We start from the raw sequence: 14,813 nt of genomic DNA, 5'->3' as shown, positions 1-14,813 counted from the left end.
AAGATGAAATCATTCTTGTGTCTTTGTATCTTACTTTCTCATCTTATCCCACTTAATCAAAAACAAAAAGTGACTGTGTCATACATGCAGGTGAGAATATATTCTGCCTAGTCTAGAAATAATGTTTTCAATTTTATATGGGGACAATTATTTCATACACAACTCTGTAAATAGGAAAACATGTGTGACTGTTCTTTGCTGTAGTGGAAACGTCCCATATAACCCTAATGAAAAAAACTGCAATTCTATACATACCTACTTGAATTAAGTACTATACAACTCAGTCTGAAATTGTCTGAGTTTATAAGCATAGAATCTACAATGTAGGGGCAATGTGTTGACGTGGGATTAAGGTGAACCTTGCTTAGCTAACTGGAAGAATTTAAAGAAACAGACATGTATGGATTCTGGAAACAGGCACTACCTCTGAGACACCTTTAAGTAACTGGCATGCAATATATTTAAAAAGACCATATTTTCTTCTTCCAGGTATAGGAAAAGGAGGAGGAGGAGGAGAAAACAACTGAAACTGGAAGAAAAGAGGGAAAGTTAATGGAAATATTTTTTCCTTATTTATGAGTAGAATGATACAGTACTGAGTATCTTTTACAGCTATAAGATCTTTTATTTCCCAATCTTTGCATCTGACTTGTTTTTCAAGCTCCAAATTAGCTGCTTCTGCCACTTTCAATGAGTCTGCTGCTTTCATTCCAGCTTCTTTCAAAGCCTCCAATTCTTTAGTCAACAACTTCACCTTTCAAAATGAAAGAACAAAACATACTATTAATTATTTTCCCCATAACATCTGAAATTATAGAAAGTACCATCTCTGTTACATAACACATTTATGAACACAAACACACTTCTATTTGAAAGGGATTTGAAAGACAGCTATTTTCAATTTAAGAATGTAAAAAAATTGAATATTAACATTATTGAGCACTGAATTCAATTGAAAAAAATGTAAGTAATTTTAAATAAACATTTGATTTTTCTGTAAAATGTAGACAAAATTTGGTAAGATTACTTCTTACAAAGGCTTGAATACAAAGGCAGGAAATGTTACTAGTTTTTAAAACAAATTTAAACACTTTGTTGCATAGATAGATAGATAATCAGTAGTGATACAATAAAGTAGAATTTACCTGGCAAATGCATGTATGTATGTTATTTAACTGAACTGTTTTATTTTTCCAATTACTATTTACCCATATTTATGCTAGATTAATGTCCAAATGTAAAGAGGAACAGAAAAAGTGCAAAAAACATCCACTGATGTTTAAAACAAACTTCTGAAAAATTTAGACCTGGTGCTATGAAAAAGTCCAGCATAATAATAATTGGGCTGAAGTATATCTGTGTTCAACAAACTCTACAGTATTCAAATAAAAGACCAGTTCTATAGTTTATAATATCTTAATTGATTAAGTTGGTATGCCATAATCAACAGTTAAGATCTGAAGTGAGGTTACAAATTACAGTTTCCGCTATTTCTTGGTATAGTGCCTGAACTATTTTGTCTCTGGAGGCCAGTACACCCAGAGAACCAGGACACTCATGGAAACTTAAAAGCAAATAAATGGCTCTGAATGAGGATTTTTATTTTATATGCAAATAACATGAGCATGGTATCTGACCTGATCACCCTTTTCTAAATAGTAAGAGCTCTTTGACTGGGGATACAATTATCCAAATAAGTAGCTGGTTTTTCTTTATTGGATGTATTTAAGCAGAAGCTAAACATTCATTTGTCAGAGATGCTTTAATATGGATTCTGTCATGAGTAAGGATGGCGAGCAGGGGGCTCCCATCCAGACTGTCAAGCGCATGCGTAGCACTGAGGAATTGGTCAGCCATTCAAAGAGACACAGATCGGGACCGCCTTAACCTTTGGGGTTTCTATGTCTGGGTTTTCCCACGCTTCTTCAGTTTGTTAGGATTCCTGTTATGTACTAGCAATAAACATTAGAGACCAGTTCCTTGTCTCAGCGTGTTTCCTGGCTGTTAGGGCAGATTCCTATAATAGCAGTAGGTTAGACTAGATGGCTAAAGTTACCTATATACTACACTAAATACTATACTAATTCTGTGATACTTTCTAGCTGCCCTAAAGGCGAACCGCTAACAAAATATATGTCCATGTTTTCACTTCTTCCCTCCAAATAATTTATTTGGAGATCTATGAAGATATTGCTCAAGTTAAGTCATTTTAAATGTCTAAAACTTGCCTTTCAACATCTCCTTAGTACTCATTAGCCACCTCATCTGATTTTGAAAAAGATTCTTTGATTTTAAAATATTATACAGGAACCTGGCACGTTTGATTAAAAAGCATCAGCTCTCAGCATCATCTTTATTTACAGGAAAGCCTTTCATCTTCACAAGATCCTCCTTGAGAAGCTAATTCATCTTCTGGTAAATGGATGTTATGTGATTGGGCATGCCGAACATGGTAGCCATTTTGTGAATAGGCAAACCTTCTGTAGCAGGCATTTTGTGAGATGCCCATCATATACTTTTAAAACTCTGTATTTTGTGCCTCCAGCCCAAAAATGTTGCTCCCCACCCCCCAGCATAGCACAGTTCCCTTATATTTCTCTACAGCACATCTTTATGAACTTCCTTTCCCCACCAGTTTCTATTTCTCAACAGTTTTCCTCTGCTTTATTGAGTTAGGCTACAATCCAAAACCTAATTCAAGACCAATTAAAGTTATGGGACTTACTTTTGAATAAACACCTTAAATTTGCACTGTTAGTTACTGTTGCCATTAGAGAATAATGTCTGAGTTGTAATCTGCCTGCATATAAAAGAGGGTGGACAAACTGGGTGTTCTGTATGTTTTCAATAACTGTTCATTAACACATCTTCCTTAATTCAGAAACAACATTAATTCCAACTGAGCCAATGTTAGACATAGTTACATCAGAATTAAGGAATAAAAATAATTACTCCTCTCCTCTGTCACCCATCTGAAATGGTGGGCCAATAGATAAAACCAGTATCATTTCAGGGAACTGCTCCCTAAAATAGTTCTCCTTGTATTACTCCTTATAATAGCTGGAACAAGTTTGCCTGGTCATGAAAACAGGGCATGATCTCAGGGTATCAGAATAAAAAAGTGAGAGTAATACCACAGCATATCTGCTATGCAGGTATAGTTTACCCTTGAGGGCACAGGTACCTTAATCTCATGAGATAGAACTAAATTGCTCATTTCATCTGCTTTCTGTCGAAACTCATGCTCTCTTTTTTTAATTTCTGTATCGATTTCTACAAGAAGTTCCTGAAATGAAGCACATGTAATTATAACAATATTGTAATCTCATAAAATACTATAGCATAAATAAACCTTCAAGGGCTCACAAATCCATTTAAAAAATAGTGCTACAATGTACAATATATTAGATACATGGGAGAGAAGAGATTTTTGTAAATTAAGACTACGGGTGACCACTAAGTCTTCTCAGTTTCAGTAGGTTTCTTTGGGGGGGGTGCTATTTTGATTCCAGAGTACTGTAGTAGAACATGAACAAAAAACCCCTGAAGGCCATGTTTGTTAAACAACATAGGGTTTTTACAGGTATTTTATTCATGCCCCAATCCTAACAATTATTTCTATATTTCAGAAACATCACTATTTCTATTAATGTGGCTATGCCCCTGTTCTTTTGGATATATTATTCATCCATATGTTTGCCAGGTTTTTAATTTTTTATGTTTTTCTTCTTGTTATTATTTGGAAAACCTATAAAAAATCCTTTGAGATGTATTTTTTTTCTTTTCAAAGTATTTATACATCTTTACATATTGTAACGAGGTTCCTACCCTCAAATCAACTGACAGAAAGTACTATACAGTAAAGAAACATATCAATAAATCCTTAAAATGTCTTAAGTTACCCAACAGGTCTTTTTAATGTTACAAAGCTGAAATCCTGAAATCGGAGAAGCACTGAGTGCTGGCACAGGCCAGAGTGTTTATTTAGCCATTGCAAATGCCTAAAGCTGCTTCTGATTTATAGTAATGACCTTCCTGAAATTCAAGGTTGGCAAATTTAGCACAGCATTTTGGCTGTACCCTTGTGTAAACTCTTTTACACCATCTCATTTTACTAGAAACAATCCTACCAATTTTTCTCAAGAGGAAGATGCCATGTTGGGAAGTAAAGCACGTATTACCTAATACGTAGAATGATCAAGTAACTTCAGTTCTTCCCACAGCTATGCATATCTTTATTTAATGTCAGATGTTTAATAAAATCACCTTACGTTGAACTGGATAGGGGTGAGGGCAGGGAAATACTTCAGAACATTGAATACAATGCACTCTTTTTATTTACTGAAAGGAAAGTACAAATGTTTCCCTATTCAAATAGTTTGTTATGCCTTCTGTACCTGTCTTTGCAAAGCAAGTTCACCTCCAACTTCCTGGAGCTTTCTCTCCAATTGTTGTCTCATATTTTCATATTCTTCACGATAATGGCTGATATCGGCATCTTTAGAACTATGAAATGATGGAATCAGTAATAAAAAGAACAATACTGATCTGACAAAAATGCATTTCTCTCTCCATTCCAATTTAATGCCAACATGAAGCGACTGGTTGAGGCCATCTGTCGGCACAGTGTTAAGCATCATCAGTATCCTGATGATACTCAATTATATATTTGTGCCCTAGGCCACCCAGTTGGTGCTGTCAAGGTTTTTCCCAACGCCTGAAGGCTGTGAGGGTCTCAATGGGGAGGAACAGGCTTTGGCTCATCCCTAACAAGACCAAGTGGCTGTGACTCTTAGGAGCCCTGGTACTGGAGAACTTCTATCCTTGGATGGAATACTACTTCCTAAAAACAAGTGGGTGTGCAATCTGTGAGTCCTCCTGGTCTCACAGCACCTATTTGCAGCTGGCAGCTGTGGCCAAGAGGTCCTTTGCAAATGCATCTTGTATGCCAGTTTGTCTGTTTCTGGATCAGGAGGTATGTTCATAGTCACTTATCCTTCACTCCCTTCCCAGTTGGACTACAGCAGTGTTTTATATAGGGCTCCCCTTGAAGAGCATTTGGAAGCTGAAGCTGGTCCAGAATGCAGTGTTGTGGGCAGTTTTGGGTGCACCACAACACATCCATGTAACACCACTGCTACATGACTGCACTGGTTTCCAGTAGTTTTCCAGATACAATTCATGGTGCTGGTTATCACCTATATACAGTAGCTCTATATAGCATGGGTTGGGATTCTTGAGCAACCACCTGTCTCTAGTGGTTTCTGCCTATCCCACCAAATCTCGCGGGGTGAACATTCTCCAGATCCCTTTTGTGAAACAATGTCATCTTATAACACATAGGAAGCATGCCTTTTCTGTCATGGCACCTGCTCTATGGAACAGCCTCACCCTTGAGTTTAGATGGCCCTGACCTTGTTGTTCTGTCAAAAGGCCTTAAAAAACTGTATTTTCCTTCAAGTTTTACAACAAGAATGTTAGTAGAGCCTGGTTTGTATTTTTGCCCTGTGCTCTTTGATAAGTTGATTATTTATTTAATTTATTTTCTATCCCGCCTTTATTATTTTTACAAATAACTCAAGACAGCGAACACACCTAATACTCCTCCCTCCTTCTATTTTACCCACAACAACAACAACAACCCTGTGAGGTGAGCTGGGCTGAGAGAGAGTGACCGGCCCAAGGTCACACAGCCAATTTTCATGCCTAAGGTGGGACTAGAACTCACAGTCTCCTGGTTTCTAGCCCATTGCCTTAACCACTAGACCAAACTGGCTCACCTGGATTATTTTACTGTGTTTTCCTGTGTGTGTGTTTGCTTGCTTGCTTGCTTGCTTCTGTTGTATTAGGCACACAGAGTTATTTGATTAAGATAGGTAGCCTGGCCATATAAATTCACATGATAGAATCACAGTGGCCGACAGGTACAGTAAGCACACCCACACTGGATTCGAAGTACTTTTTTACACTTTGGCTCTGAATACTGCCTACCTCTAATGGTCTCTTAATTCTGAGCAATAAATATACTTATCAAACCTTGTGTCTGCTTGGGAATGAGGAGCTGAGCTGCCATACCTGGTATGAAGCTTTGACAATATATGTGGTAGGAAAAATCCATTCATTTCATCTACCAAAGGACCATAAATTATGGTTGTTTTCACGTAAGTTTAACTGAATTATGACAGGGGTATGTCATGTGATCTTCTAAAGCCAGTCAGCTGTGAGGTTAAGTAAGAGCAGCTTTAATCCCAACTGCCATGTTTTGCTCTGAGTTAAGGTGCTCTCCAGTGTCAGCCACATTACACATGCATGGCAGTTGCCTTGCCCTCCCTATTCAGTTCTCCAAGAAAAAGAATTGGGGCTACAGATTGGCTGGGAAAAGCAGGTCCTCTGTTATAGAACTCACTGCTAGATTCCTAAGAGCAAATGACCATGCTGGCTTTTCAGTGCTCCATCTGGCATCTTATCTTCTGTATTACGCTGCCAGGTTACAGGAAGATATGAAATGGTGGAAACTGCTAGAAAACAGAGCAACAGGCAGCCAGCAAGAATGTGATGTTTAAGTTCTTATGTGAATTAAAGCATGGAGGAAAGTCAGTTTTGTTACCTTTTTTGTCACTGCTCTGGGTGGTGGTGGCTAAAGTTATGAAACCTCCCTAGTATTTCTATGGTGGCACTTCCTGTACAAAGTGGGTGTGTACTTTAGAGCCAGTTTGGTCTAGTGGTTAAGGCAACGCGCTAGAAACCAGGAGCCTGAGAGAGCTAGTCCCGCCTTAGGCAGGGAAGCCAGCTGGGTGACCTTGGGCCAGTCACACTCTCTCAGCCGCACTCACCTCACAGGGTTACTGTTGTGGGGAAAATAGGAGGAAGAAGGAGTATTAGGGATGTTCGCTGCCTTGAGTGATTTATGAAAATAATGAAGGCGGGGCAAAAATCAATTAATTAATTAAATAAATATTCCTAAAGTGGTTGGACAAGCTATAATGGCTTGGTTTGCTAATTTTATTTTATTTATACTTTGTGTTTCTGCCCAGAGGGCAGAAATGTAGCTAACAATAAAACTAATCTCAATATTAGTGTGGGGGAGATGGGCAGTGATAAAGTTTGATAAAATAAATCAAATAAAATTAATTAATTCAAACTGGCTAAAAAGAAAGGTTTTGACTCCTTTTGTAAGTATAGAGAAAGGGGAGGCTGAAGGAAGGCATTTCATAGCTTATGAGCCACACAGACATATGCTACGTTGTTTATTCGTTTAGTCGCTTCTGACTCTTCGTGACTTCATGGACCAGCCCATGCCAGAGCTTCCTGTCGGTCGTCAACACCCCCAGCTCCCCCAGGGACGAGTCCGTCACCTCTAGAATATCATCCATCCACCTTGCCCTTGGTCGGCCCCTCTTCCTTTTGCCCTCCACTCTCCCTAGCATCAGCATCTTCTCCAGGGTGTCCTGTCTTCTCATTATGTGGCCAAAGTATTTCAGTTTTGCCTTTAATATCATTCCCTCAAGTGAGCAGTCTGGCTTTATTTCCTGGAGGATGGACTGGTTTGATCTTCATGCAGTCCAAGGCACTCTCAGAATTTTCCTCCAACAATATGCTAAGTATAATACATGAATTATATGCTAAGTATCTTCAGCAAAGGATCATTACCTTGTCATGGTGCTGGAGCTTGAGCACCTCAATGATGCCATGAGCTAAACCATGAAGGGCCACCCAAGACAGGAAGGTCATGACAGAGAGGTCAGACTAAATGCGATCCCTGGGGAAGGTAACGGCAACCCACCCCAGTATTCTTGCCATGAAAACTGAATGGATCAGTACAACCAGAGATATGTCGGTATACCATCAGAAGATGAGACCCCCAGGTTGGAAGATGGTCAAAATGCTACTGGGGAGGAACAGAGGATGAGTTCAACTAGCCCCAGATGTGATGACGCAGCTAGCTCAAAGCCAAAAGGACGGCTAGCGGCCGACGGTGCTGGCGGTGAAAGGCGAATCCGATGTTCTAAGGATCAACACGCCATTGGAACCTGGAATGTAAGATCTATGAGCCAGGGCAAATTGGATGTGGTTATTGGTGAGATGTCAAGATTAAAGATAGACATTTTGGGTGTCAGTGAATTCAAATGGACTGGAATGGGCCACTTCACATCAAATGACCACCAGATCTACTACTGTGGACAAGAGGACCACAGAAGAAATGGAGTAGCCTCCATAACTAATAGTAAAGGGGCTAAAGCAGTGCTTGGATGCAATCCAAAAAACAATAGAATGATCTCAATTCGAATTCAGGGCGAGCCATCTAACATCACAGTGATCCAAATATACGCCCCAACCACAGATGCTGAAGAAGCTGAAGTAGAGCAGTTCTATGAGGATCTGCAGCACCTACTGGACAACACGCCTAAAAGAGATGTTATTTTCATCACGGGAGACTGGAATGCTAAGGTGGGCAGTCAAATGACTCCTGGAATTACAGGTAAGCATGGCCTGGGAGAACAAAACGAAGCAGGACATAGGCTGATAGAATTTTGCCAAGACAACTCACTCTGCATAACAAACACTCTCTTCCAACAGCCTAAGAGACGGCTTTATACATGGACTTCACCAGATGGACAACACCGAAATCAGATTGACTACATCCTTTGCAGCCAAAGGTGGCGGACATCTATACAGTCGGTAAAAACAAGACCCGGAGCTGACTGTAGTTCAGATCACGGACTTCTTATTGCACAATTTAGGATCAGACTAAAGAGATTAGGGAAGACCCACAGATCAGCTAGATATGAGCTCACTAATATTCCTAAGGAATATGCAGTGGAGGTGAAGAATCGATTTAAGGGACTGGACTTAGTAGATAAGGTACCGGAAGAACTATGGACAGAAGTTCGCAACATTGTTCAGGAGGCGGCAACAAAATACATCCCAAAGAAAGAGAAAACCAAGAAGGCAAAATGGCTGTCTGCTGAGACACTAGATGTAGCCCAAGAAAGAAGGAAAGCAAAAGGCAACAGTGATAGGGGGAGATATGCCCAATTAAATGCAAAATTCCAGATAACTGGTAAATAGAGGGAGGAAACATATAGGCAGTGAAAGACTTTGTATTTCTCGGTGCGAAGATTACTGCAGATGCTGACTGCAGTCAGGAAATCAGAAGACGCTTAATCCTTGGGAGAAGAGCAATGACAAATCTCGATAAAATAGTTAAGAGCAGAGACATCACACTGACAACAAAAGTCCGCATAGTTAAAGCAATGGTGTTCCCCGTAGTAACATATGGCTGCGAGAGCTGGACCATGAGGAAGGCTGAGAGAAGGAAGATAAATGCTTTTGAACTGTGGTGTTGGAGGAAAATTCTGAGAGTGCCTTGGACTGCAAGAAGATCAAACCAGTCCATCCTCCAGGAAATAAAGCCAGACTGCTCACTTGAGGGAATGATATTAAAGGCAAAACTGAAATACTTTGGCCACCTAATGAGAAGACAGGACACCCTGGAGAAGATGCTGATGCTAGGGAGAGTGGAGGGCAAAAGGAAGAGGGGCCGACCAAGGGCAAGGTGGATGGATGATATTCTAGAGGTGACGGACTCATCCCTGGGGGAGCTGGGGGTGTTGACGACCGACAGGAAGCTCTGGCGTGGGCTGGTCCATGAAGTCACGAAGAGTCAGAAGCGACTAAACGAATAAACAACAACTTGCTAAGTATAATACATGAATTCACAGTCCATACTAAATCAAACACAAACAACCCGTACTATGACTTAATTTAAGATTTAAATCCAGCCAATGTTGTATATTTGCAATCAGATATAAGTGGTGTTTGGGGACCAGCACAATTGCGTGCTACTTCCTTACTCTGCCGATAACCATTTCACTGGAAAATAAGGGATTACCCTTGAAGTCTCTTAAACATACTGAGATTTCTGGGGCAACAATTTTTAAAATAAAAAGGATATTACCACGTACAACTCCTTTAAATACTATTTTCAGTCAAATTCCAACCAGTCTATTTGGAGAAAGGCTTTCAGTGGTTAACTATGATTGTTTCTTTCTATCTCTGTTGCTGCATTGTGGCATTAATTAATTAAATGTGTATTCTATTTTATCATGGACATTTTACTTGATGTATTCAGTAATTGTTATAAACCACTGGGAGTTGCTGAGATGCAGTGGCTTTTACATTTAATGAATAAATAAATCCATTCTTACTTAGAAACTATTAAATGTGGTAGGGAAGGATTCAGAGCAAAGCTTTTGGAATTCTTTCCAATCCTTCTACCAACACTGACCATACTTTTGAGTATATGTGTGCACTGGAAGCCCAGGCAGACTGCATTTGCTCCAGTCTGAGCCATGTGACCTGGAAGAAGAGGGGAGGATGGCTTAGAATGAAAAAGCCAGCAACATTCCAAACCACTACCCAATTTTCTCTTCCACAGGGATGCAGTGGGGGAATTTTTCAGGAATTCTCCACAGCTCTACACATAATCCAACCCATGTCAGAGTTGGATATTTCTTTTGCTGGCTCATCTCTGTGTGCCAAATTTCATCCCATTCTATTCAGTTTTCCAAGAGCGATCATGAGACCCAACTCTGTTTACATAATTTCTTTCCAAGATTCCACTGGGTTGGAAAGAACATAAAAGGTCTGCATTTAAATAATACTTTTTAAAAATGTCATAAGAATAGCAATTTTAGCAACATTCTTTTTTTCCCAGGAGTAAGTATCTTTGTACCTTTGGCATCTAGTACCTATAATTTCTCTATCATACAATAATTACCATTGAGCAGGTCAAAAGGAAGAAGGCTACAGACATTGCTAGACCCTAAAGCCCATACTTGGCAGGCAGAATTGAACTGTCTTACCTATGAAGCTGTTCCAATGCCAACTGGTGTTCTCTCAGTTTCTGCTGATATTGACCTTTGAGTGCCTCTTGGTTTTTTGTTTCCCGAGCAAGTGCCTGCTGCAGCTTATCCACCTGTATTCTAAGGTCACTAACCTCTGCCTGGTTAGCATTTTCTACCATTTTCAACTGGATGAACAAGGTATCATAGTGTTCCAACTCTCTATCTCTCTCCTCTAGGACTTTAAGGTTATAAGTGAAATCTTCCTTTAAACTGTTAAATTTCCTGTGCATTTCTTGAAGTTGCTTTCGGGTTTCTTGCAGTGTAGTTTCCTGAAAATGGATCTGCCGAGCTTGTAGTTCTTTCAGTTCTTGTTCTTTACAGATAAGAAGTTCATTTAAATCTTTCTCTGCATATAACATTGTTGCTCCTGAGAAAGATGATACATTAATTAAAGCAGAAAAAGGCACTTTATCTTCAATCATAACTCCACCCATCCTTTTAGGCTGTACATGATGTCTGGCATACGGTAATCATATTTAGCTTATACAGATATGGGCCAAAGAAAAAGGATAATGGGTAGTAAAACTGATAACTAACATCAGAGTTTACAAAGAGGTTGATTCCAGCATGGCCAATAATAATGTCTAGGTCTAATTACTGCAATGTGCAGTAAGGCAACTTTGGATTTTTGGTAATTTCAGTTGGTCAGAAGATCTGCTGCTGTTATTGATTAGGATCAGCCATGTTTTTAAATAGCTTCACTAGCTTCTGTCTTGTTCCTTAGTGCAATTTAAAGCAATCCTGAAGTCATATATAGTTTGGAATCTGATTTCCTGAGTAACATCCACTCCCTTATATGAAGCTGTTTGCACACATGGGTCTTTACTCATCTTCAGAGGTTAGACATCTGAGGGGGGGGTGAAGAGCATCCCCTGAAGGTGCCTCAAACTCATGAGAGAAGAAAAAGGGAGTTAGCTACAGGTGGGTGACCGGACCCTGAACCCGTGGGGCTGAGGATATGCGTGTTAGATAGAGCCGTTTAGGTTAGGAATTTATAGCTGATTGTGTAGAGTAGCTGGCGTCTACAAAGAGGTGTTTGAGTGGGATTAGCCTTTGAAAGGAGAAAGAGATAAGGATGGCAGAATCATCCCGGACACATAAACACATAAACCTAGTAACTAACTCAAGAATGCTTGGGAAACAGGAAGATTGTGAGCTGAGCCCTCGAAGGAGGGGGAGGATAGTTAGGGTATAAAGGTTTTGAGCTAGCTTTGTTCTTGGTTCTTTCCTGCACCTGCATGGAGGGAACCCGCCTTTGCAAACGCATAAATAAAGCCTTTTCTCTGAATCATCGAACCTTGTGGATTGGAATTCTTTTGGGAGGTTTTCCCGCTGACAATTTGGCGAGCCAGCCAGGAGCCTGAGGTTCAGGACCGATCCAGAGGGGTTGCTATGAGAGGGTAAGTGGCCACCGCTTCCTGTTGTTGAAGTGTCCCTGTTCGAGACCCCTCGGGACCGCCTGCCCAGGTTCCTATACAGAGCGACGATCCAGAGAAAAGAAGTGAAGCCCGACTGTTGGAGCAGCGGGTGGAGAAGGCCAACTGGTTGGTGGGTGAAGTCCAGCTGATTTGGAGATCGGTTGGTGGGACCAGTCGTGGACCCTGACGAGGGTCGGAATAGGTGAGTTGTAAGGCTCGGGGAGTCGTGACTGACTGTGGGGCCCATGTGTGGGTGGTTAAACAGTCGCAGTTCCTGCAGGTAGCCGTGAGAGTCCGGTGCCTCAGGTCGGCTGTAGTGTTCCCTTGGGGACGGGTTTAGAAGAAGTCAGACTTTAAAAATAGCCAGCGTCTGCTGGGAGTCTGATAGGATCTCGCTGCGAAAGAGAGGGCTTAAAATTCGTATCCAGCGTGGGCTGGAGTCCTCCTATTTGGGGCGAGATCAGGAAGAGACCGGTCAGTCATGGGGAAGGAACAGAGCAAACCACCTAGGAGACTGGAGGCCGGGGTTGGAGCCCCGAGCAGAGGGCCAGATCCGGATGTGCCCTTAGGACAGGTTATAAACCAGTGGAGCATGCCATGGCTAAAGAGGTATACAAAAGCCTTAGAGAAGGTGAGGATGATTAGGTTGTGCACAAAACAGTGGCCAAAATACCCCTTGGTCGATCCTGAACGTCCCTACTTTTGGGATCCGAATGGGATGTCCGATGGGTATTGGATCACTCAGTTAAAGAATTATGTGGAAGGAAATGGTCTCACGGACCAGGTCCCTTATGTAGAAGTCTGGTAACATGTGTCTTGGGAAGGGCCAGACCCGCCCACAGGCATTTTTGTAAGTAAAGAGGACAGCAGCGATGAGGAATGCCTTTTTAAACTCGTCTCGATGCCATAGGTTGAGGTCGGCCTTTAAAACTAGCCAGCGTTTGCTGGGAGGTCGGCCCGGTTTTGCCCCCAACAGTCAGAGGCTTAAAATTGCTGGAAAGCAAATCCAGCGTGGGCTGGAGTACTCTACCTTGGGTGTAAAACAATCAGAAGGTCGAGAGGGGGCTAGTGCTGATCAAGGATCAGGGTGAGAGAAGGCAGTAACCAAGATGGACTGAGGAGAGTATAGAGGATTTCTTAAAGGAAACGCAGAAAATCTATGTACAAAAAGAAACAGAGAAAAACGTAAGCAGAAGGGCAGGATCAGGGTAGCAACAGTAAGGGGGGTTATGGAACAAAGGGAACACAGCAGGACGCCGCCACTCAGAGATGAGGAAAGTATAGGTGTGGAAATGGCGGGGAAGAAGAGAACTGGTAGAAATCAATCCTGGGAGTCCTTCAGGACTGTCAGAATTTGTATGAGTATGTGAAAATGTTTTCCGTTTGTAGGTAGTTGCCTGTGTATTGGTATGTATATTTGTTGAGGGAAATGGTGCAGAGTGTGTGTGTGCTCATGTGTGTGTGGCATGGGCATCTGTCCTGAGCTGAGGAGAGAAAGAGGGAAGGAAGGGAGAGAAAAGCTATGTGAGCTTGTCCCTTAAGGAGTTAAACGTGAGTCTGTCCCTTTAGGGGAACTGAACTCCTCCACAGTAAAAGGGGGAATGCTTCAGGTTTTTGGAAATCCATAGCCCTGGCCAGGCTGCGGGTCTTCCAAATTTTTGGCTTTGCTGTGAATGGAGGGACATGGGATTTGATTGTGCCATGTGTTCAGTGCTGTGCGTAGGTGACCAATTTAATTTGTGTGGAAGAGAATTGGGTAAAAGTGAATTAAATAAAGTGAAGGAGAAATAAGAATGAACTTGTGATGTTGAGATGACTTGAGAGAAAGAATGCCTATGGGGTGGCACACAATTTTGGAAAAATATGGTTAGAGAGGGGACTAAAGGGAAAGAAGTTTTTCCCTGTAATAAGACCACAATTAAGCACCGGAGAAAGATGGTTTGTGGATGGGTCAAGCAAAGTAGAAGAGGGAAAGAGGAAGTTGGGTTTTGCAAATGGAAGAAGGGCATTGGGGAACCGATGCTTTGGTAGATGCAGTGAAAGGAAAGTTTTGGTGCTTAACTATATGGACCATAGCCCATAGTGTGTGTTGGAAATGCTTAATTTGCTTAAAAGTCAACAAAAAGGCAGCTAGAAAGAAAGAGGCGGGGGGGACGATGGTTAGCCTCCTGGCCGTTTCAAAGGGCACAGGTAGACTATACTGAGCTGCCAGAAAAAGGGGGGTGCTGGTGGAGCCCATAAATGAACAGGGTGTTTACAGGGCAACCCCAGGAAGAAAGGAAAAAAGAAAGAAAGAAAGAAAAAGAAAGATGACATGCCTTGTTTTTAGCTCAAGGTTTGCGGCCCCAAAGAGGGGGAGGCAGGGGGAGTTCTCGGAAGATTGGGTCGAGGAGGTATTCCATAGAATAGAGGGCTCGGGAAACAGACAGGCGTGAAAAGGACCTGGAGAGACGCAGGCTCTCTGGGAAGGGGAGTTAAATCACAATAG

At 41.5% G+C, this 14,813-nt stretch overlaps 1 protein-coding gene across 1 annotated transcript in view; it reads right to left on the bottom strand.

The window, feature by feature from the left end:
• The window catches only part of CCDC57 (coiled-coil domain containing 57), a 93,308-nt gene that overhangs the window by 54,376 nt on the left and 24,119 nt on the right, over positions 1-14,813 (bottom strand). The window contains exons 2-5 of the mRNA XM_063293262.1: positions 10,866-11,274; positions 4,398-4,506; positions 3,185-3,286; positions 597-754 (exon numbers count right to left, since the gene is read on the bottom strand). Of these exons, the coding sequence (XP_063149332.1) occupies positions 597-754; positions 3,185-3,286; positions 4,398-4,506; positions 10,866-11,274 (778 nt within the window). The remainder of the gene's footprint in view (positions 1-596; positions 755-3,184; positions 3,287-4,397; positions 4,507-10,865; positions 11,275-14,813) is intronic.

The sequence above is a fragment of the Candoia aspera genome, chromosome 2, assembly GCF_035149785.1.
Source record: "Candoia aspera isolate rCanAsp1 chromosome 2, rCanAsp1.hap2, whole genome shotgun sequence".
NCBI lineage: Eukaryota > Metazoa > Chordata > Lepidosauria > Squamata > Boidae > Candoia > Candoia aspera.
This window is presented reverse-complemented; position numbering and strand designations above follow the sequence as displayed.